At 37.1% G+C, this 20,830-nt stretch overlaps 3 protein-coding genes across 7 annotated transcripts; all 3 read right to left on the bottom strand.

Annotated features, from left to right (window-relative positions):
• Window positions 1–1,857: 1,857 nt before the first annotated feature.
• On the bottom strand, window positions 1,858–10,100 carry LOC103441645 (nucleobase-ascorbate transporter 3-like). 5 transcript variants are annotated; one of them, XM_070814094.1, is made up of 7 exons: window positions 9,973–10,100; window positions 9,666–9,838; window positions 2,950–3,008; window positions 2,732–2,761; window positions 2,551–2,624; window positions 2,301–2,461; window positions 1,858–2,195 (listed from the first exon to the last, which is right to left on the bottom strand). In XM_070814094.1, the coding sequence occupies exons 2-7, from the start codon at window positions 9,786–9,788 to the stop codon at window positions 1,974–1,976; spliced, it is 669 nt and encodes a 222-aa protein (XP_070670195.1). In that variant the 5' UTR covers window positions 9,789–9,838; window positions 9,973–10,100; the 3' UTR covers window positions 1,858–1,973. The 5 variants fall into 5 exon arrangements, with proteins under 5 accessions (XP_070670195.1, XP_028950473.1, XP_070670196.1 ...); XM_029094640.2 differs by lacking the exon at window positions 2,732–2,761; XM_070814095.1 differs by lacking the exon at window positions 9,973–10,100 and having other exon boundaries at window positions 2,547–2,625; window positions 2,709–2,761; window positions 9,666–9,833.
• A 285-nt stretch (window positions 10,101–10,385) lies between these two features.
• On the bottom strand, window positions 10,386–13,410 carry LOC139192267 (putative disease resistance protein RGA3). The gene has a single exon (XM_070814093.1). The coding sequence runs from the start codon at window positions 12,637–12,639 to the stop codon at window positions 10,615–10,617; it is 2,025 nt and encodes a 674-aa protein (XP_070670194.1). The 5' UTR covers window positions 12,640–13,410; the 3' UTR covers window positions 10,386–10,614.
• Window positions 13,411–14,431: 1,021 nt separating this feature from the next.
• On the bottom strand, window positions 14,432–17,948 carry LOC103441635 (nucleobase-ascorbate transporter 3-like). Its single transcript, NM_001328975.1, has 14 exons — window positions 17,804–17,948; window positions 17,142–17,239; window positions 16,849–17,025; window positions 16,621–16,721; window positions 16,427–16,502; window positions 16,276–16,335; window positions 16,013–16,197; window positions 15,803–15,899; window positions 15,588–15,674; window positions 15,411–15,469; window positions 15,167–15,258; window positions 15,006–15,083; window positions 14,760–14,920; window positions 14,432–14,653 (listed from the first exon to the last, which is right to left on the bottom strand). The coding sequence occupies exons 1-14, from the start codon at window positions 17,946–17,948 to the stop codon at window positions 14,432–14,434; spliced, it is 1,638 nt and encodes a 545-aa protein (NP_001315904.1).
• Window positions 17,949–20,830: the final 2,882 nt, after the last annotated feature.

Genomic DNA, 20,830 nt, shown 5'->3' with positions numbered 1-20,830 from the left:
AAGAAACAGCGAAAGACCCAAAACATGGATGTTTCTCAAGGAACTATTATCTGCAAACTGAATGGATATGATCCCAACAGCAGCTGCAGATAAGAGGAAACAAAGGCGAACACTTTTCGGTGACAGAATGATCCTGAGAAGATTAGAAATGGTAATAAACTCATTCACCGACAATTCCAAATAAAATACAGTACATGGCAGCAAATATCGTTTGAAACTCGTACATTTTTCTTTGCTCATCAATCCGATCTTTTATCTTAAGCGCAATGTCACGATGGAGAATTACCCGTCTGACTTTGTCAAAACATAGACGGATAGGGGAAACAGAGCTTCTTGTTTTAGGAACCAGAGCATTTTCACCTTCTCGTTCTTGCTTCTCTACCTGTTGTCTCAGAATGTATGTGTTCCACTCGTCCAACACGTCCACCATCTCGAAGGATATGGATATGGATATTGTTGGAATTAACTAGGTTTTTATAGGAAATTAATTAGAGATTTGATTTGATTTCGCATTAGGGTATTTTGGCATTTACACATTAGGGTTTCTTAGGTTTATATCATTATAAATATAGCTTGTAATTTAGTTTGAAAAACAACTCAGTCAAGATGTACCATCTTTGGTTCATGTAGTCTTCTTGGCAATTTCATTATAATAAAATTTTATATTTAATTAGTTCATTTGTTGCGTACTCAGATATTCAATTGATATGTCTTTGAGCTGATCCAACCAGATCCTCAGGCTGGCTTCCTTCGCTTGCCTTTGCTCCACATCTTCGAGAATGGCTTGAATAGCTTCGAGATTGCCAACAAATGCTTCAAAATCTTCTTGGCGTCCAAAACATATTTAACCTCTCCGTCCACATATTCATAAGCTATTGAAGCCAGCCGATCCAGTAGCATGAAAATGAACCCCCGTCGGCCATTTTTTTAGCCTCAGAAATTGTTAACAGTGGAAAAAGAAATGATGAACAAGAAATGCAGGATGGTCTGTGGTATTGCCTCTCTTCTGTCCAGCTTATATGATTATTTCAATTTCCAAGCCAATCAAATTTAATTTTTTTGGTCAGTCAAGTCAAGTAAATTGAATGGTAATTGTGCTGTCCTATTCATTGACTTGGAAGTCTTTGTTTTGCATAAGGGATCGATATACATTGCATATTTGCATATTAGTTGAGGGAGCCAATCGACCAAGCAAACAAGAGGACGTTTGTAAAAATAGGTATCTCCTTGCTCCGGTGTCATCGTCCTCTTTTTTTCTCTATGCAGTGACACCGGGACACAAAAGTTTCTTTAGTGTCATTCACTATGGAAATGCAAAGATGACTATATACAGAATTAAAGATTCTTTTAATAACCAAAATTGTAAGTCTTAACAGGAATCAGAGTGATACACATCAAAGCAGCTCATACAATGAGTTAGTTTAGTGGGTCAAATAGGACCGTCCAAATACATGTGGTTCTACCATTCTACACAAGTTTTTCTTTCAAATAGCACATAAATTACCATGATAGCAAATGACATGTAACTTATTATTCATTTATTTATATATTTAGGGTTTTATAATCTCCAAAATGAGCTAAATGTGTATCGAGAGAAAGGAGAAGAGAAAAACCACAAAAGAGTTGTTTAACCACGTCATTCATAGGACACCTTAGTTTAATACGACATTATCCCATTGAGTTTGTGACGTAATTAGGAAACCTTGTTGAAGTTTAGGGGTTCCCCCTCAAAGTGGAAATGCCCTTTTCATTTTTCTTCCTTTCCAACTATATTAACAACTATGGGGCAAAGGGCAGAGGCAATGGCCTTCTAACAAGGGTTTTTGTTGTTGAGTCTGTTTGCCATGCCCTTTGGGCTTCTAGGATACAATAGTTCTATATAAATTAATAACAAACCCTCACATCATGTACATAAACAGTTAAAGAACAAGAAATTAAACCTGCTCATAGTTTACAAACATGTTCTGTTGTATTTAATAGAGAAATCTGGTAGGGATGTACTCCCGTATCCTAACAGGTAGACTATAAAACTCTTCATTTCTAACATCTCCTTTCCTGCTCTGGAATGGCCTCCACCATGCAAGTCCTCTGTTGTCAACCGCATACTTCGCGTCAAGCGTGTTATCCAGCAGCGTCCCCACGATTATCGCCATTGTCGGGCTCGATGAGAAGATTGTGTTCAATATGTCATCAAACTGTAGCCATCAAAATGATGTAGCATTTCAGATAAACGAAAACATCAATAAAACATGCAAAGAAATCCAAACACCGTATGTAATAATTGATCTTGTGTTACTTACCCATCCACCGTCTGTTTTAACTGGCCCGACACCATTCGGGCTGGAGTTCGAGACAAAATATTGAGGTATTGATATCCCAAGAAACAGGGAAAGACCCAAAACATAGATGTTTCTCAAGGAATTATTATTTGCAAACTGAATGAATGTGATCCCAACAGCAGCTGCAGATAAGAGGAAACAAATGTGAGCCCCTTTTGGTGATTAAATGATCCTAAGAAGATTAGAAATGGTAATAGAATCAGTCACCAACAATTCCAAATAAAACACAGTACATGGCAGCAAATATCGGCAAAGGAATCGATGCAAAGAAAGCGCCAAACTTCCCTGAAAAACGTAAAATTAACACTGTCAAAACACAATGCGGTAACCCCACGGTGTGACATGTCAAACAGAAGGAAAGAACGAATCAAATATAGAGAAGAACATGAAACCAGTTGAAATCTGCACCACACTCCTGCTCCCTATGTGTGTTAATCCAAGCAAGCCAACATTTCCGTTGCAACACATTTCGGAAAATGAGTGAGTTCATATTCTTTATTAGCAAACTTTCTTCCGTTGATATCCAATATTCTTTGATAGCTAGCAAGACGTTCAACAAATTATCTAAAGGGAATATCAACATATATGTCAAGCAAAAAGGCTTTCTTACACAGAAGCAGTGGTACCGACAGCACCACCAAAAATTCCTTCAAGCAGCATGCCAACACCCTGCATTTGAACATATACAACTACATGTTATTTAACTTTTTAAAACACGTGGTTGCTTCCCGTGTTAGAGTATGAGTATGATTCTTACATGTTTTGGGATAATTAACATTATCATAAAAGAAGTCTTAGTCATGTTGGCAGGAGTAATCCTATTGTGACTAGGATATTGAGAACTCTTGTATTTGCACATAAATAGAACTCATATTCCTTATTGGATTGTAATAGGGCAATCGATATGCTTAGTATATATACATAAGACACTGCTCTCACATAAGAACGCTCTCATCTTTGCACCAATAACCTATTCTTGGGAGAGCATTGAGATTTGAAGAGAGGAGAAGGGTTGTGTAAGTGCTGCAATGGCTTCTTCATCAAGCAACATGTCTGCAGGTTAGTATTCTTTTATGTTCTGTCTATATTTTGTTTTCGTTCTTGTTAATGTCGTGATTTGATCACTTGATTCAATTCGGTTCATAGGAAGAGACTGATTTAGGTTTTGATGTCTCTGAGTTCTTCTAACATGTGGTATCAGAGCCAAAATAAATCTTGTGATTAAATTCAAGTCTGCAGAACACGAACTGCAATTGAGGAACTGATTTGCGTTGGTTTTTTTTTTTTCATAATAAACGACGTCGTTTTTGGACTCAACAAAAAAAAAGGGAAGGAGGCGTTTTGACTTTTGGTATTCTGTAAAGAAAGAAATTCTTCACACAACACCTGGTTTTGTATTCGACTTATCGGTTCTTCAAATCAGATCCAAGTGATAATCTAGGAAACACATCTCTTTTAGATTCATGTTTCAACTTTTACATTCCGCTGCGTGATTTCTTGGATCGTGAATTTAAGGTAATTCTTGACAAGAGTTATTTGATTCTTGAGATTGATTAATGAAGAATATAGTGTTCTCTAATTTATTCAATAGTAGTTAAAAATTGAAAATTTGAATTTATGCATGATTATTCTGCACAGATTAACTGATTTATTTCGTTTATTGTGTTGATCTGTTGGAATTGGAAAACACCATGAGTTATGAATCTGCAGAATACAACGTGTTCATCACTGTAGGGTTGTTTGATCTATATATGCTTTTCAAATTCATTGAAAAGTCTGTATATATGACTAAATTGATTCATTACAGTGATGTGCTTAGTAATTGTAGACTGAAATCAGGAACTTATGGTTCTTTTTTGTGATTTCATTTTGACATGTCTGCAGTGCCTCTAAAGACTCTCAACCTTGCTAGTGTTCCTATTCTCACTGGGGGTAGTAACTATAAAAGATGGAGGCGTGAAATTGGTCTATTGCTTACTCTTAATGAGTTTGATATAGCATTAGATACGCCTAGACCATCACCATTGACCGACAAAAGTACCAAAACAGAGAAGGCTGAGTTTGAAAGGTGGACTAGGGCCAACAAAATTGCTTTATCCATCCTTGAAAGTGGGATGACAGATACTGTTAGAGGGGGAATCAAGAAGCATGATCTTGCTATTGATTATCTTCAGGCCATTGAGAATAAGTTTAAAGAATCTGAGAAGGCAGAGATCAGTCAATATATGTCTATCTTGACAACCTACAAGATTGAAGGTAATGCATCCATTAGAGATCACATCATGAAGATGTCGGATGCAGCAGAGAAACTCAATTCCATGGAGGTCAATATCGGTGAGAAACAACTGGTTTTTATGATACTGCAAGCTCTTCCAGTGAAGTATAGCCAGTTGAAAGTGTCATACAACACTCAAGACAAGACTTGGACTGTGGATGAGTTAATTGCTCAATGTGTGCAAGAGGAAACTCGGCAGAGGCAAGAGAAAATGAGAGAAACAGAAGATGTGAACCTAGTGCATGCTGGAAATCAGGATACCACTATTGCTTCTGGTAAGGCATCTAAATTCTCTAATCATGCCAATAAGTCTGCTAAATCTGCAAAATACTCAAAACCCTCTAAATCTAACAAACTTAATGTGAAAGATGTGACGAAAATTAGATGTCATCACTGCAAACTCAAGGGTCATTATAGAAAGGATTGTGAAACATTCAAGGATTGGCTAAGGAGTAAAGGAAGAACTAATGTCTATGTTTGTGTAGAATCAAATTTGATTGAAATTCCTGCTAATTCTTGGTGGTTTGACACAGGATGTTCAGTTCACATTACAAACATATTACATGGATTTGAAAAACAAAAACAAACTTATAAAGACTCCTATAATGTTTTTGTGGGGAATGGGACAAAAGTAGGTGTTGAAGCAATTGGGGTTGTGAAACTTAAAATGAAATCAGGTTTTGTTCTTCATTTGAAAGATGTTCTTTATGTTCCAGATATGAGAAGAAGTTTGATTTCTGCATCAAAATTGGTCAAACAAGGTTTCGGTTTTCTTTGTGATGATTCATGCATAAAGTTTTTTCAGAAAAACAAAATAAATTCCTTACTTTGGACAACTATTTTGCATGATGAACTGTGGGAGATAGACTACATATTTGAAAAACCATCCCTTGTTTTGAGTACTACTGCTAAACGCATGCATGAATCAGAGTCTTCATATAGTTTATGGCATAAAAGACTAGGTCACATTTCAAAAGAAAGAGTTTTATAATTAGCTAAGACAAACTTGATTCCTGCACTTGATTTCAAAAATGCAAAAGAGTGTGTTGATTGTATGAAAGGAAAGCTAACAAATATCAGAAATTTTGAAGCAAAAATGAGTAAAAACCTTCTTGAGATTGTACATACTGATGTTTGTGGTCCTTTTCCTGTTAAAACCATAAGTGTGAATAGCTATTTTGTGAATTTCATTGATGATTTCTCTAGATATGGTTCTACTTTTCTCATTAGTGAAAAATCAGCCGTACTTGACTGTTTTAAAATCTTTAAGACTGAAGTTGAGATGCAGTTGAATAGACAAATTAAAATTGTTAGATCAGATAGAGAGGGAGAGTATTTTGGCAGGTACACTGAAGCTGGACAACAGAAGGGCCCTTTTGCAATATATCTTCAGCAACAAGGCATTGTGGCGCAGTATACTACTCCAGGGACACCACAGCAAAATGGTGTTTCAGAAAGAAGAAATAGAACTTTAATTGGGATGGTTCGAAGTATGATTTCAAGATCAAAACTGCCTAGTTTTCTCTGGGGTGAAGCACTCAAGACTGCCAACTATATTTTGAATCGAGTGCCCACTAAGTCTGTGAAAGGAACACCTTTTGAAGTTTGGACAGGTAGACGGCCTAGCTTTGGGCATTTCCATGTATGGGGATGCAAGTCTGAGGGCCGAATTTATAATCCGAATGAAAGGAAGTTAGATGCCAGAACTACAACTTGTTACTTTATTGGATATTCTGAGAAATCCAAGGGCTATAAATTCTATTGTCCACAGGCTTATTCACGGATTCAAGAGACTCATAATGTTGTGTTCATTGAAGACCAAGATGTTGCAGATATGGTAGCTGAAACTTTTGTATTTGAAGAAATTGACCAAACAACTAATGATGATGCAATAAATGACTGTCTGCAGATTCCAATTTTCTCAAACACACCATCTGCAATTAGAGATGAAGACACTGAGATGACTAAAAATGAGTTGCAGCCTGTTGCTGAGGATAATCTTGCATCTGTGTCTGAAGAAATTCAAGAACTCAATCATCAACCTGTGCAGCAACCTGTGAGACACTCAACAAGAGTGAAAAAACCGACTCTTTCAAATGACTATGTATACCTCCAGGAGAATGAATTCGATCTAGGAGATATTGATGATCCACTGACCTATTCTTAGGCAATGACAAGTCCACAAGCTGTATTATGGAAGAAGGCTATGGAAGAAGAATTAGAATCCATGTCCAAGAACAATGTTTGGACTTTGGTGGAATCTGATTCTAAAACTAAACCAATAGGTTGCAAGTGGGTTTACAAAACCAAGAGAGATGCTCAAGGTAGAATTGAAAGATACAAGGCTCGGCTGGTAACAAAGGGTTTTACACAGAAGGAAGGGGTTGATTTTAGTGACACTTTTTCCCCAGTTTCTTCAAAGGACTCTATGCGGATTATCATGGCATTAACAGCCTATTTTGATCTTGAATTACATCAAATGGATGTAAAAACAGCTTTCCTCAATGGTGAATTAGAAGAAACTATTCATATGAAGCAGCCACCTGGATTCATTGAAAGGGGGAAGGATAGTTTGGTCTGCAAGCTTAATAAGTCAATTTATGGACTTAAACAAGCTTCTAGACAATGGTATATTAAATTTGATAAAGTTGTGACTGCACACGGGTTTACTGAGAACAAGCTTGATGACTGCATATACTCCAAGTTCAAAGGTACCAAATTCATATTTCTGGTACTATATGTGGATGACATTTTGATAGCTAGTTCTAATTTGCAATTGCTGCATGAAACCAAGACTATGCTCAGTTCTAACTTCGAGATGAAAGATTTGGGGGAGGCTCATTATGTCCTAGGGATTGAGATCATCAGAGACAGCAAAGAAGTTTCTGGGGCTATCACAGAAATGATATATTGAGAGAGTTTTGATTCGGTTCAATATGGAAGATTGTAACGGTGCTGATGTACCTGTGAATAAAGGAGACAAATTCACTCGAGATCAATGTCCTAAATCCGAGTTGGAAAAGAGAAAGATGAGTACAAAACCGTATGCTTCTCTGGTGGGCAGTTTAATGTATGCCAACATATGTACTAGGCCGAATCTTGCTTTCATTGTTGGCTTGCTGGGCAGATTTCAATCTAATCCAGGTGAAGCACATTGGATGGCAGCTAAGAAGGCATTAAGGTATTTACAGAGAACAAAAGGCTTCATGTTAGTTTATGGTGGAGCAAAAGAACTGGAAGTAGTTGGTTATACCGATTCTGATTTGGCTGGTGATCTGGATGAAAGAAAATCAACTGGTGGCTATGTTTTCATGTTTAATGAAGGTGCTATTTCATGGAGAAGTGCCAAGCAAACTATGATCTCTACCTCTACTATGGAAGCAGAGTTTGTGGCATGCTTTGAAGGCATGAAACAGGCAGTCTGGCTTAAGAATTTTGTCAGTGAGTTGAAGATTGTAGACTCAATACAAAAACCAGTGAAGATGTTCTGTGACAATAATTCTGCAGTGTTCTTCTCAAAGAACAACAAAAGGACTTCAGCCTCGAGGTTAATGGATGTGAAATTCTTAAAAGTCAGAGAGAAAGTTAAGCAAGGTGCAATAGTGGTGGAACATTTAACTACTGATTTGATGATTGCCGATCCTTTAACAAAGGCATTGCCAAATGGAATTTTCAAGACTCATGTAACTCGGATGGGAGTATTGGAAGCTTTTGAAAAGTGGGAGTAATTGTTGCTATATTCAAAAGTATGTTAGAGCTATTGGAAGATGACAGTAGAATGCTTTTCAAAGTGGAGGTTTTCTGCAAAAGTTTTCTGGAAGCTAAGTGTTTTAGTTAGTTTTCTTGTTTGTTTTGTTTGCAGTTTGTTATGTTTTTATTCAGCGCAATTTTTCCAGATATTTCTGTGATTAATTGTTCTACAAAATAGTTTTTCGATTCAATAAAAGCTTGTGAATCAATTTTTGGTACTGATAAAGCTATTGAATGTGTCATAACTGTGTTGTTCACTCCTTCGTGAATGATTTTGAGTTAACAGTTCACTGATGGATATTTTGGTATTGATTTTGGGCTATGTGAGTGGGAGTATATATTTTGGGTTTACTCCTGTATTGAGATGCATTGCTATAAGCATAAATTGGACATTGTGATTTGTAAGATGATGTTGTATTCTGTGTTACAAAGGAGATTACAAATTCATTGTTTTGGTTTGTGTAAGCTGGATGTATCTGTGCACTAGTGTAATTGATAAAAGACTTGTGTGATCACCTTTTTTGATACGTTTGAGATAATTATCTGTTGTGAAGAATCATACTCAAGTGGGAGAATGTTAGAGTATGAGTATGATTCTTACATGTTTTGGGATAATTAACATTATCATAAAAGAAGTCCTAGTCATGTTGGCAGGAGTAATCCTATTGTGACTAGGATATTGAGAACTCTTGTATTTGCACATAAATAGAACTCATATTCCTTATTGGATTGTAATAGGGCAATCGATATGCTTAGTATATATACATAAGCCACTGCTCTCACATAAGAACGCTCTCATCTTTGCACCAATAACCTATTCTTGGGAGAGCATTGAGATTTGAAGAGAGGAGAAGGGTTGTGTAAGTGCTGCAATGGCTTCTTCATCAAGCAACATGTCTGCAGGTTAGTATTCTTTTATGTTCTGTCTATATTTTGTTTTCGTTCTTGTTAATGTTGTGATTTGATCACTTGATTCAATTCGGTTCATAGGAAGAGACTGATTTAGGTTTTGATGTCTCTGAGTTCTTCTAACATCCCGTTCTTTTAAAGCATTCACAGATATATGGAAAGGACAAGGGAGAGAAGGAGAAAGGAGCGGCATGACAATTTGCACCTGCAGGTCAATACTCTGGTTCACTACACTTGCTCGTTCTCATTGTGACCTCAAATCTCAGCAATCATACACATTCCTCATCCATGTATTTTTCGTCTCCAAAGTTTATAACTGAAATTTCTTAGAGCAATTTAAGAAGTAAATTCATGTGATTTATACTCTTTGAATAACGTGTTTCAATACATACCTCATGTTCACTTCTAAAATTTCGATCAGAGTAATCATTGATGATTGACAACACCGGCAGGGTAAAAGCAAATGACGCAGTCATCACCGTTGGAAGCCATGTTCCGAGGAATTTTTGAATCATTTTATTGCTGACATAAACAGAATCGTCTGAATCACGCGAGCTTTATCACCCTGATCAAAGGGAGAACAAAATCCCAACATTAACATCACGGGGTTCAAAGCCACGTGTGTGATCAGTGATCACTAATCTTAACGGTATATTATAAACTTTATGTTACAGAGGACATAAATTACATGATCCCCACCCATCTGAGGCACGAGGCTCCTTAACTTGGCTCACATCCGCTCTGCGAAAACTTGAGCAACTGAGATAAGCAAATCCCTGTGCCGTGCAAACTTGATATCGAATTTGGTACGTGCAGATGAATAATTACCTAAAAGCGGATCATAAATCAGTAAGATGTGCATGAGAAGTTAAATAATCATTACTAATTTGATATATATAAAAGAAGAAAATCACCTTTCCAAAGAGATTAATATATATGCCTACCTTGCGAGTCACTACATGATCCGCATTGCTCATGTCCTTTGAAGATCATATGAATTCTGAAGAAGAAAAATAAGCAAATTAAGTTTGATGATAGCATTTGTAATTGATACATAGATAAATGAGTAAATAAGATAGATAGAGCTGAATTACATGAGAAGTCGATGTTGATTTTGATGTTTGGGATGTGAGAAATCTTGGGCCACTCTTCTCCACTGCCTTGTTTACAACGCTTAGAAAGCGTCGAACAATTGTAAATGGTAAGATCCTGCAGTGGAGTGTTGCAAAGGAAGTCTGGCAGCGTTTTTATGTGATGGCAGTCACGAATTTCTAAGGAGGAAAGGCATGGCATGATTGAAATTTCAGAATCCTCTTTGTTCCACCCTTCCACGCCTACTTCCTACTCTTCCAACGCTTCCATGTAGGCAATTTCGAGTTCTTTCAACTTTGGGAAAAATGAGTATGATGATGATTTCATTGACGTTTCATCTTGGTCTACTCCCAAAAATTCACCACCAACCTTTTTCACCTTCATCATTAGCACTATGGTCAGTTTTGCAAGGTATGGCAATTTCCCAAGAGGAGGCAAAAACTTGCATTCACTCCATCCAGATAGAAAGATGATTTTTAAGTTGTGCAAAGACATCATCCAATTAGGGCAGGTGGCGCCTGAGTGCACACGAATGCTTAAAGATTCCAGATTTTCGTGCGGTCGTAAGACATTCAGTATTTCAACGGTGCTTGATGTCTGCATGTATTGGACATAGTAAGAATTAATTCCGAGAGGAAAGAGTTGCTTCATGCGCCACAATTGTGCTTTCTCAAGCTCACTCTCATCTTTCACATTCCCCTTTAATATTATGTTGAGACGGCCATCAAGGTTCAAGCCCCTCAGATCTCCCAGTTGTAATGCTTCTTTGTCCTCATCTTCATCACAAACCACAACACACACTTCAATTGTTCTCAATTTTTGTAGTCTCCGAATCCCTTTTGGCAAGTACTCCAGCATATCGCAGCCAAAAACATAAAGGTGCTTTAAGCTAATCAACTTTCCCATGTTATCTGGTAGTTTTTCAAGTGACCTGCAATAATATAGGCGCAAGGTATACAAATTGTACATCTCACATATACTGTCCGGCAATATCTTCAAACCTTCATTCCTTGACAAATCAATATGCCTCAAATGTATCAATTCACCAATTTCCTTTGGGACTTCAATTATGCCATTTTTACGCAAATTTAATGTCCTAAGACATTTTAGTTGCAAAATGAAATTTGATTCTATCGTAGAAATGGTTGAACCATACATCGAGTTTGAGATTCTTGTGAGTGTACGTAAATTTTTGCAATTGTAACATGCATTAGAAGGTGGGAGTGGCTCACCACATTTCAACCTTAAGGTCAAATGACGAACCTTTTCACCCAAAACCTCTACTTCATTGCCAACACCCTCAGCATCCATGATCAAACATTCGTTGTTGTTGAGAGATTGCACAAAGTCATGAACAATATCATGCATTTTGCAACCTATAACTTTACCACTAACACTATCTTTCACCAAATCTTGGAAAAAAGATCGTGCAACTAAGTTATCAAAAAATGCTTCACCAATTTCTCCCTCATCTTTATTCCCTTTTGAATTAAGATAATCTTGTGCCATCCAAAGATTAATAAAATATTTTCTCTCAAACTCAAAATCTTTAGGAAAACTAGCACAATACAAAAGGCAACATTTGATTGATGGGGCCAAATCATAATAACTTAGTAATAACGGTTGGAAAACTTTTTGCTCCACCTCTTCTCGATCCCATATCTTGCTATTCAAAACATCTAGCCATTCCCTCCTTGTTCTCTTATTGTGCATGAGACTGCCTAAAGCTTTTGCGGCAAGAAGCAAACCCTTACATTTTTCTACAATTTTCTTACTAATATCTTCAAACGCTTTAGACTCACCTACTTCTCTATCAGCAAACGCCATGTGATTGAAGATTGATAAACAATATCCTTCACTCAACTCTCCCAAACTAATCATGTCACTTGTTGCTCTCATCATATCAACAACCTCATGCTTTCTTGTGGTCACCAATATTCTACTGCCATGAGCACCACTTTGTATTAGTGGTGCCCTTAATCGTTCCCACTTTTCACTATCGTGGTTCCACACATCATCTAGGACAAGGAGAAACCTTTTGCCCTCGATAGATCTTGACATGCACTGCAAGACATAGTCCAACTCATTTGAACTTGGGGCACCATCACCACTTATGGATTTGGCAATCTTAATCTCATCAAAAGGGTCTGAGACACAAACCCACACTCTCTTTTCAAAATGGGATTTAACCTTGCTATCATTATAAACTAGTTGGGCTAGAGTTGTCTCTCCCATTCCGCCCATTCCTAGAATAGGGATGATAAGGAGCCCCATCCGATCTTTTCCACCATCACCCAACAATTTTGTTATCAAAATGTCTTTTTCTTTTCCTCGACCAAATACCTCTGAAATGACGACGAAGGACGAAGTCTTCTGCCGTTCAGGTAATTGTTGAATGCCTCTTTCTATGTGTTGAAACTCATACCTTTTTCTCTGCTCATCAATCGCACTTAGTCTACCATTCAGATCTTTTATCTTACGCGCAATGTCACGACGGAAAATTACCCGTCTGACTTTGCCAAAACAAAAGCAGCTAGGGGAAACAGAGAGAGTTACCTTCTTCTTCTTCTTATTGTTAAGAACAAGAGCATTTTCACTTTCTCGTTCTTGCTTCTCAACCTGTTATCTCAGCATGTCAGTGTTCCACTCGTCCAGCACGTCCACCATCTCGAAGGATATGTCTTTGAGCTGATCCAACCAAATCCTCACGCTGGCCTCCTTCACTTGCCTTTGCTCCGCATCTTCGAGTACAACTTGAATAGCCTTGAGATTGTCAGCAAATTCTTCAATATCTTTCTTGGCGTCCAAAACATGTTTCACCTCACCGTCCACATATTCATAAGCTGTTGAAGCCAGCCGATCCAGTAGCATGAAAATGATCCCGTCTGCCATTTTTTAAACCTCTCTTCAGAAATTGGTCGACAGTGGAAAAAGATATGATCTACAAGAAAAGCATGATATTTTGTGGCATTGCCTCTCTTTTATCCAAGCTTATATGACGATTCCAATTTCCAAGCCAATCAATTTAAAAAAAAAAAAAAAAAAGTGTAAAATGAATAATATTAAGATAAACTTTTTAAAATAAAAATGTGATTTTTCGTTAAAATAAATAGTATCAAAAAATTTTCGTTAAATTTTTTTTTTATCAGTCAAGTAAAGTAAATTGAATGGTAGTTGTGATGTCCTATCCATTGATTTGGAAATTTTTATTTTATTTTTTATCAGTCAAGTAAAGTAAATTGAATGGCCGGTGTGATGTCCTATCCATTGACTTGGAACTCTTTGTTTTGCGTAAGGGATCAATATGCATTGCATATTAGGTGGTGGGACTAGGATTCTCCCCACTTTTCTTTTCATCATTTCTTCTTACATTTTCTTATTTTGTCTCTTTTTTTTGTTATAAAAAATTAATATAAGATATTAATGTGATTTAACCGTGACCGTTCAAATAGAAGATGAGGGAAAAAGAAAGGGAAAAGAATCATACTCTAAGGCCCGTGAGGGAGCCAATCATCCAAGAAAACAAAGAGGGCGTTCTGGTCAAATGAAATATACCAAAATGTTAAGCTAATCACCAATTGTAGTGCTCTTTTCTCTCTATGCAGTGACACCGGGACAGAAAGGTTTCTTTAGTGTAACTCACTATGAGTTGAAGGTGCACAATAGCTCTAGTTCTTTCACTAGCAACTCTCAAAGAGGAGAAAAACCACAAATAAGTTGTCTAACCACGTCATTCTTAAAACACTTTATTTTGATACAACACAACCCACTGCGTATGTGACATAATTAGGGAGCCTTGCTGAAGTTTAGGGGTTCCCCCTCAAAGTGGAATTGCCCTTTTCATTTTTCTTCCCTTCCAACCATATTAACAACCATGGGGCAAAGGGAAGAGGCAATGGCCTTTTATCAAGGGTTTTTGTTGTTGAGTCTGTTTTTCATGTCCTTTGGGCTTCTAGGATACATAGTTCTATATGTATTAATAACAAACCCTCGCATCATGTACATAAACAGTTAAAAGAACAAGAAATTAGACCTGCTCATAGTTTATGAACATGTTCTGTTGTACTTAATAGAGAAATCTGGTAGGGATGTACTCCCGTATCCTAACAGGTAGACTATAAAATTCCTCATTTCTAGCATCTCCTTTCCTGCTCTGGAAGGGACGCCACCATGCAAGTCCTCTGTCGTCAACGGCATACTTCGCGTCAAGCGTGTTATCCAGCAGCGTCCCCACGATTATCGCCACTGTCGGGCTCGATGAGAAGATGGTGTTCAATATGTTATCAAACTGCAGCCATCAAAATGATGTAGCATTTCAGATAAACAAAACCATCAATAAAACATGTAAAGAAATCCAAACACCATATGTAATAATTGGTCTATGTGTAACTTACCCATCCACCGTCTGTTTTAACTGGCCCGACACCATTCGGGCTGGTGTTCGAGACAAAATATTGAGGTATTGAAATCCCAAGAAACAGGGAAAGACCCAAAACATAGATGTTTCTCAAGGAATTATTATTTGCAAACTGAATGAATGTGATCCCAACAGCAGCTGCAGATAAGAGGAAACAAATGTGAGCCCCTTTTGGTGATTAAATGATCCTAAGAAGATTAGAAACGGTAATAGAATCACTCACCGACAATTCCAAATAAAACACAGTACATGGCAGCAAATATCGGCAAAGGAATCGATGCAAAGAAAGCGCCAAACTTCCCTGAAAGACGTAAAATTAACACTGTCAAAACACAATGCGGTAACCCCACGGTGTGACATGTCAAACAGAAGGAAAGAACGGACCAAATATAGCGAAGAAGAACATGAAACCAGTTGAAATCTGCACCACTCTCCTGCTCCCTATGTGTGTCAATCCAAGCAGGCCAACATTTTCACTGCAACACGTTCCAAAAAATGAGTGAATTCCTATTCTTTGTTAGCAAACTTTCTTCCGTTGATATCCAACATTTTTGGTAGCTAGCAAGATGTTGGAAAAATTATTGAAAGGGAATGTCAACATATATGTCAAGCAAAAAGGCTTTCTTACACGGATGCAGTGGTACCAACAGCAGCGCCAAAAATTCCTTCAAGCAGCATGCCAACACCCTGCATTTGAACATATGCAACCACATATTATTGAATTATTTTAAATCATTCACTGAGATATGGGAAGGACAAGGGGGAGAGAGGGACAAAGGTGCGGCATGACAATTTGCAATCACACCTGCAGGCCAATACTCTGGCTCACTACACTTGCTGGAGGGGGTGTAGCACCTGAAAGCCGCGCTGCTGCAAAATATGTTCCAGTTGACTGCAAGAAAAGATATTATTCAATGAATCAAAAACTACACACTGAACCAAATTAAAGATCTGAGATACTATTATCAGTTATGAAATAGTCAAAAGAGCATAAGAAATTGTATAGAATGGATACTAGACCTCCGCAGATGTAACAATGGCTGCTCCCATCATCCCAAATACATGGCTTGCTCGGAAAATGGGTGCACCCCACTGAAACGGGTATGGGAATTTAATCCTTAATTTGAAACAACAACAACAATGTGTCATGAAAAGGATAGTTTTTCTGAAGGGAATTTATTAACTTTATTACGCAAGAAGAGAGCCTCAATATTTGGACATACTACATACCAAGGAGCAGATGATATAAGGAAAGAGCGATCTGTACGGCAACTTTGTTTAGTCTGCTGTTTAGCATTGTTATAAGCACCAGCCTCAGTGAGGACAGCAGCAAATGACCATACAAGCGCAATGCATAGAAGCAAAGCAAACCTCTCAAGTATGTGATGGGCTCTAGGAAGAGCGCGCCTCAAATACTGCCCAAACAATATTGTCATGTTAAACTTAGAACATTTATTCAAAGAACAAAAAGTGGCAGATCGGATAAAATTTACCTGTTGAGTAATGACGAGCAGGATCAGCATAGGCAGACCAATCTCCACACAGTTAGCAAGCTGTGTACAACAAAAGAGAGTGAGATAAGTGTTTTGATAATATTCTTAAGATTGACATGAGAGAAATGGATTGTTTTGTTAGAGACGTTACAAGTGGAAAGCCACGTGCGAAAAGACCAAGACCGACTACACAAACCACTGGCACAATGACGATTGGACTAAAAAATCTGATAGAGCCATAGAGGAGAAAAAAAAAGCCATGACAGTTAGAAAATGATAAAGAAAGAACACATAGAACTTCGGGTTGAGGCCTCAAGTATCACTCTTGAGATAATAATTTAGTACCTTGTGAAGTTCCCCCATGCCTTACTAAACCCAATGAAGATGTTGAGGAAGGAAGATACAATAAGAGATCCCTGAATCGTTCTCATTGTGACCTCAAACCTCTGCAATCACACACATTCATCATCCATGTATTTTCAGCTCCAAAGTTTATAACTGAAATTTCTTATAGCAATTTAAGAAGTAATTCATGTGATTTATACTCTTTGAATAACGTGTTTCAATACATACCTCATGTTCACTTCTAAAATTCCGATCAGAGTAATCATTGATGATTGACAACACCGGCAGAGTAAAAGCAAATGACGCAGTCATCACCGTTGGAAGCCTTGTTCCAAGGAATGTTTGAATCAAAGTGTTTATTGCTGACATAAACAGCATCGTCTGAATCACGCGGGCTTTATCACCCTAATCAAAGGGAGAACAAAATCCAAACATTAACATCACGGATTCAAAGCTACGTGTGTGATCCCTAATCTTAACCGGTATGTTATAAACTTTATGGTATAGAGGACATAACTTACATGATCCCCACCCATCTGAGGCACGAGACTACTGGCAATTATAACTATGGATCCAAGCATCACAATATAGTGCTGAAAAGCGAGTGCGAATGCTTCCGCTGTAAAATTCGATTGTTAGAAGCAATTTTGTTGCATTAGATCAAGATTTACAAGGGAAATTCACATCTAAAATTCCGCTGTAAAGAGGTCGCACTTGGTGCGATGGCAAGTGCCTTCGCCCATGAGCGGTAGGTCTCGGGTTCGAGACTTAGGAGCAGCCTCTCCATAAATGGGGGTAAGGCTAGCCGACATTCACCTCTCCCAGACCCTGCGTAAAGCGGGGGCCTTGTGCACTGGGTCCGACCTTTTTATCAATTACTTGTAACTTGCAGGATAAGCTGAACTGGTTAGGGTTCTTGTGAAACATATGCTTATTATTTGATTAGAACTAATACACTACTTAAAGATTCGAACACAATATTAGATAACCGAATCAAAATTAGTAAAAGCGATCTGCAGAAATAGGAAAAAAATTAAGACATGCAAACTAGTAAACTAAATAAAAAGCTTGCACTTTTAAACCAACCCCATAAGAAAGACACAACTTTAATAAACTTTTTCCTGCAGGATTTCAAAAAATATAGAAACCCAGAAAGAAGAGAGATATAGAGAGAGAGACTAACGCCAAGAGGGGTTGGAGTGGATGCAATACTGAAGCTGGTGGAGCTGCTCAGCTGGAGTCCAAGTAGGACCCCTCGCCGCCCCAAGAGGCATCTGAGACGGCGGAGCAACCACCTGTGGAGGAGGAGGCGGAGCAGTTTCTCCCATCTTTTGATTTGCTTTTCCTTCACTCTTCCCCTTCCGTTTCTCTTCTCTGAATTTCTGAAGACTGAAAGCTTCTTCTTCTTCTCGGTTGAAGCACTAACACTTCTGACAAACCACCGACACCATAAATATATATAAAAAAATGGGACTGAACTAAATTCTCAACAAAAAATAAGTCTTTGAGATTGGTTTCTTCCGAGCAAATGAAAGGAAAGTACGAAACGAAAAATATTGAATTAAATGGATGCAAAGAAAGAGAAAGTTCCTGTCTTTTGAATCAAAGCGAAGAGATAGACTACGTTTTGATTGTCGTGTTCTGAGGAGCATAAGCATTATATTGTTTATGGGTCTCTTGCACTCTTCGAGGAACTTCCACTTACTTGCAACGTAGTAAACCATGAACTTGCTACAATTAGACATTGCCTTTGCGATAATAACGATTGTGCCATTCTTTTCTTTTCAGCTGGGACCTTGGTGGTGGGGAGAGAAAGGATATAATTCAATGGATCAAAAGCTGGAATTCCCTCTCGTTTTCCTGCCTTTTTCGATGGATTTCTCTTTCTCGTTATGTGGTGTGGGATGGATGTTTTGTGAAAGATGTGGACAGCCATAATAATCTTTATATTTTCATACTATAGACAACTTTCTCAAATTAACATATGCAAAAAGTTGCTTAAATAATTAAATTTTAAGATCATATATCATCAAGATTCTGTTAAAATATCATATTTTAGTATCGCTTGTATATACAGTGTAAATATCTCATTCTTTAACGAAAATAAGTTTTTTTTGTAAATATTCAAACTAACAAATTTGTGTTTCAAATATTAATTTGAAAAATTTTAAAGGATGGAATGTACTCATTACCTTATGAGTTCAGACTCTTCCATTCCTATAGTATAAATAAATTAAAGTATTAATATGAGTCAAGAACAAAAATCCAAAAATATTTACATTGTTTAGGATGACTCATCCTTCAAATTTGAAAATTAAGAAATTAAGTGCAGATTTAACCAGAAAATGTGATAATAAACAAAAGTTATCATGTTTTTAATATGTTACTTTTCAAAGGGAAGATGATCCTCTCAGGATTCACTTTGTGGGGATCTTAGGGATCCCCACATCCTAGCTATTCATGGTATATGGTGTAGTCAATTTTCGTCAGATACTATTTATGTTTAATTTTAAATAATAAAAAATCAAATAATTTTTTACCGCACGATACATGATAAATGGCTAAGATGTGATAATTCCTAGTACCTCTACAAAATAGATTCGGATGGAATCCAATTCCTTTTCAAAGTACCAACCTAAAATTATTTTCCTAGACATGTTTGTTAGGTAAAACAGTTTCGGTAGCAACCCAAACCCGGCCTTTTAATCTTTTCCCACTTCAAATCACTTTTTAGCAACCATCTTAGATTGCATTAGATTGTGTTTCCACGGGGGCACTATTGTAATATAGAAACCAAACGATGGGTGCATGTGACATTGCGGCATCGCAAGGGATGAGAGTCGTGACAAGAGAGAGATAACTAACAATATATAACGGTTTAAAATTTCGCGCCAGCCACGTGAAACCCACGCCGTCGTTCGAACGAGGTCAGCAGGTGCTCCAGTTACTTTTTTTTTTTTTTAATGTAGATAAATGTTGAAGAGACACTTTTAAAAATAAAATTTTCTATGAACTTCTGTCATTTTATATTTTTGGTGCGATGTTTTTTTAATATTGATACGGGAGTTATATAAAAAATATAAGATAACAAAGAGTTCACGAGAGTTCTGCTTTGAAATAATCTATATATAGCGTGTCTCTTTAACATAACCATGTTTTCATGTAGTGAAGTATCTTACGTGGGTAATCACAGCTGAGAATTATAATAAATAATTTCAAATCATGCGAAAATGACTCGCACAATAACTATTGATTGAAAATGATTTTCAGCATTTCAAATCAACAACATATCAAAAAGAACTTTAAATTTCTACGTGAATGATAAAGTTGGACTACGATTGCAACATCGTTATTGTGGATAATCCTTTTTATTGCCATATGGGCTCCATTTAAAGTCAGTAGAGAATTTCTTGTCCACAATCCACTGTATGAGGTCTTCTTTCTGTGATGGGACCGCAGATAGGCTTAAGTATTATACAAATGGTCTTGATTTTTGCGTGTGATCGCAAAAACACGTAGTCTATTGTTCATACACTAAATTGTATCGAGCAAGGAGCGTCGAAGGCATATATACATATCATGCTACAGTTAGGGATACTCGTCCGATGCTATGTTAAAGAGTTTGGAAGTTGTTATCGACAATTTCAAAGGTCTTTTATGCAAATCTAAAAAAAGAGAAAAAGAAAATGTGTAGTTAATTACTACTTTTAAGGTACGAATAAAAATTCTGAAACGATTTGATATAAAAATTGTGAAAATTCTAAACGAATCTTAGACTAGAGGCATGTGCCCACAAATGAAGTTGTCTGAAACTAAGGTACTGTAATTGTCAACTTAGGACTAGTAGTTAACACTAAACCAAAATTCAAGTGAATTAAACCTCTTTTAGTCAAACAAATGAGTAGCATAAAAAAAGTATTCAAAATCAAGATTAGTAGAGAGTGGTTTGGACACTTGAACGCTATATAGGGATCATGATTTTCGGCGATCTCAGTTAAAAGATGCAATTATATATAAGATGGAGTTTCGAGAGAAAACGAATAGAGAAAGAATTACGAAAATATAGAAAGAGATTTTAAAGAAAGATATGAAATACTTGAAGCTAACGGAAGATTTGGAACAAAACTGAGCGCAATTGCTTTTTAAGATTCATACAGCAAATCCTATTTTGTAAAATAAAACTTAATTGTTATTGTATTCTACAGTATCC

Source organism: Malus domestica, chromosome 15, assembly GCF_042453785.1.
Source record: "Malus domestica chromosome 15, GDT2T_hap1".
NCBI lineage: Eukaryota > Viridiplantae > Streptophyta > Magnoliopsida > Rosales > Rosaceae > Malus > Malus domestica.
Note: the sequence above shows the minus strand (reverse complement) of the source record. Positions and strands in the feature narration are given on the sequence as shown.

What these genes read in the sequence shown, in the direction of transcription:
- LOC103441645 (XM_070814094.1), bottom strand. Translation starts at nt 9,788, where the DNA reads ATGATTCAAAAATTCCTCGGAACATGGCTTCCAACGGTGATGACTGCG. An exon ending in ATTTTAGAAGTGAACATGAG is followed by an intron (nt 3,009 to 9,665) that starts GTATGTATTGAA and finishes GTTCAAATGCAG; the next exon opens with GGTGTTGGCATGCTGCTTGA. An exon ending in ACTGTGTTTTATTTGGAATT is followed by an intron (nt 2,462 to 2,550) that starts GTTGGTGACTGA and finishes TCTTATCTGCAG; the next exon opens with CTGCTGTTGGGATCACATTC.
- LOC103441635 (NM_001328975.1), bottom strand. Translation starts at nt 17,948, where the DNA reads ATGGGAGAAACTGCTCCGCCTCCTCCTCCACAGGTGGTTGCTCCGCCG. An exon ending in CTCAGATGGGTGGGGATCAT is followed by an intron (nt 17,026 to 17,141) that starts GTAAGTTATGTC and finishes CCCTTTGATTAG; the next exon opens with GGTGATAAAGCCCGCGTGAT. An exon ending in GCATGGGGGAACTTCACAAG is followed by an intron (nt 16,503 to 16,620) that starts GTACTAAATTAT and finishes TGGCTCTATCAG; the next exon opens with ATTTTTTAGTCCAATCGTCA.
- LOC139192267 (XM_070814093.1), bottom strand. Translation starts at nt 12,639, where the DNA reads ATGGGGCTCCTTATCATCCCTATTCTAGGAATGGGCGGAATGGGAGAG.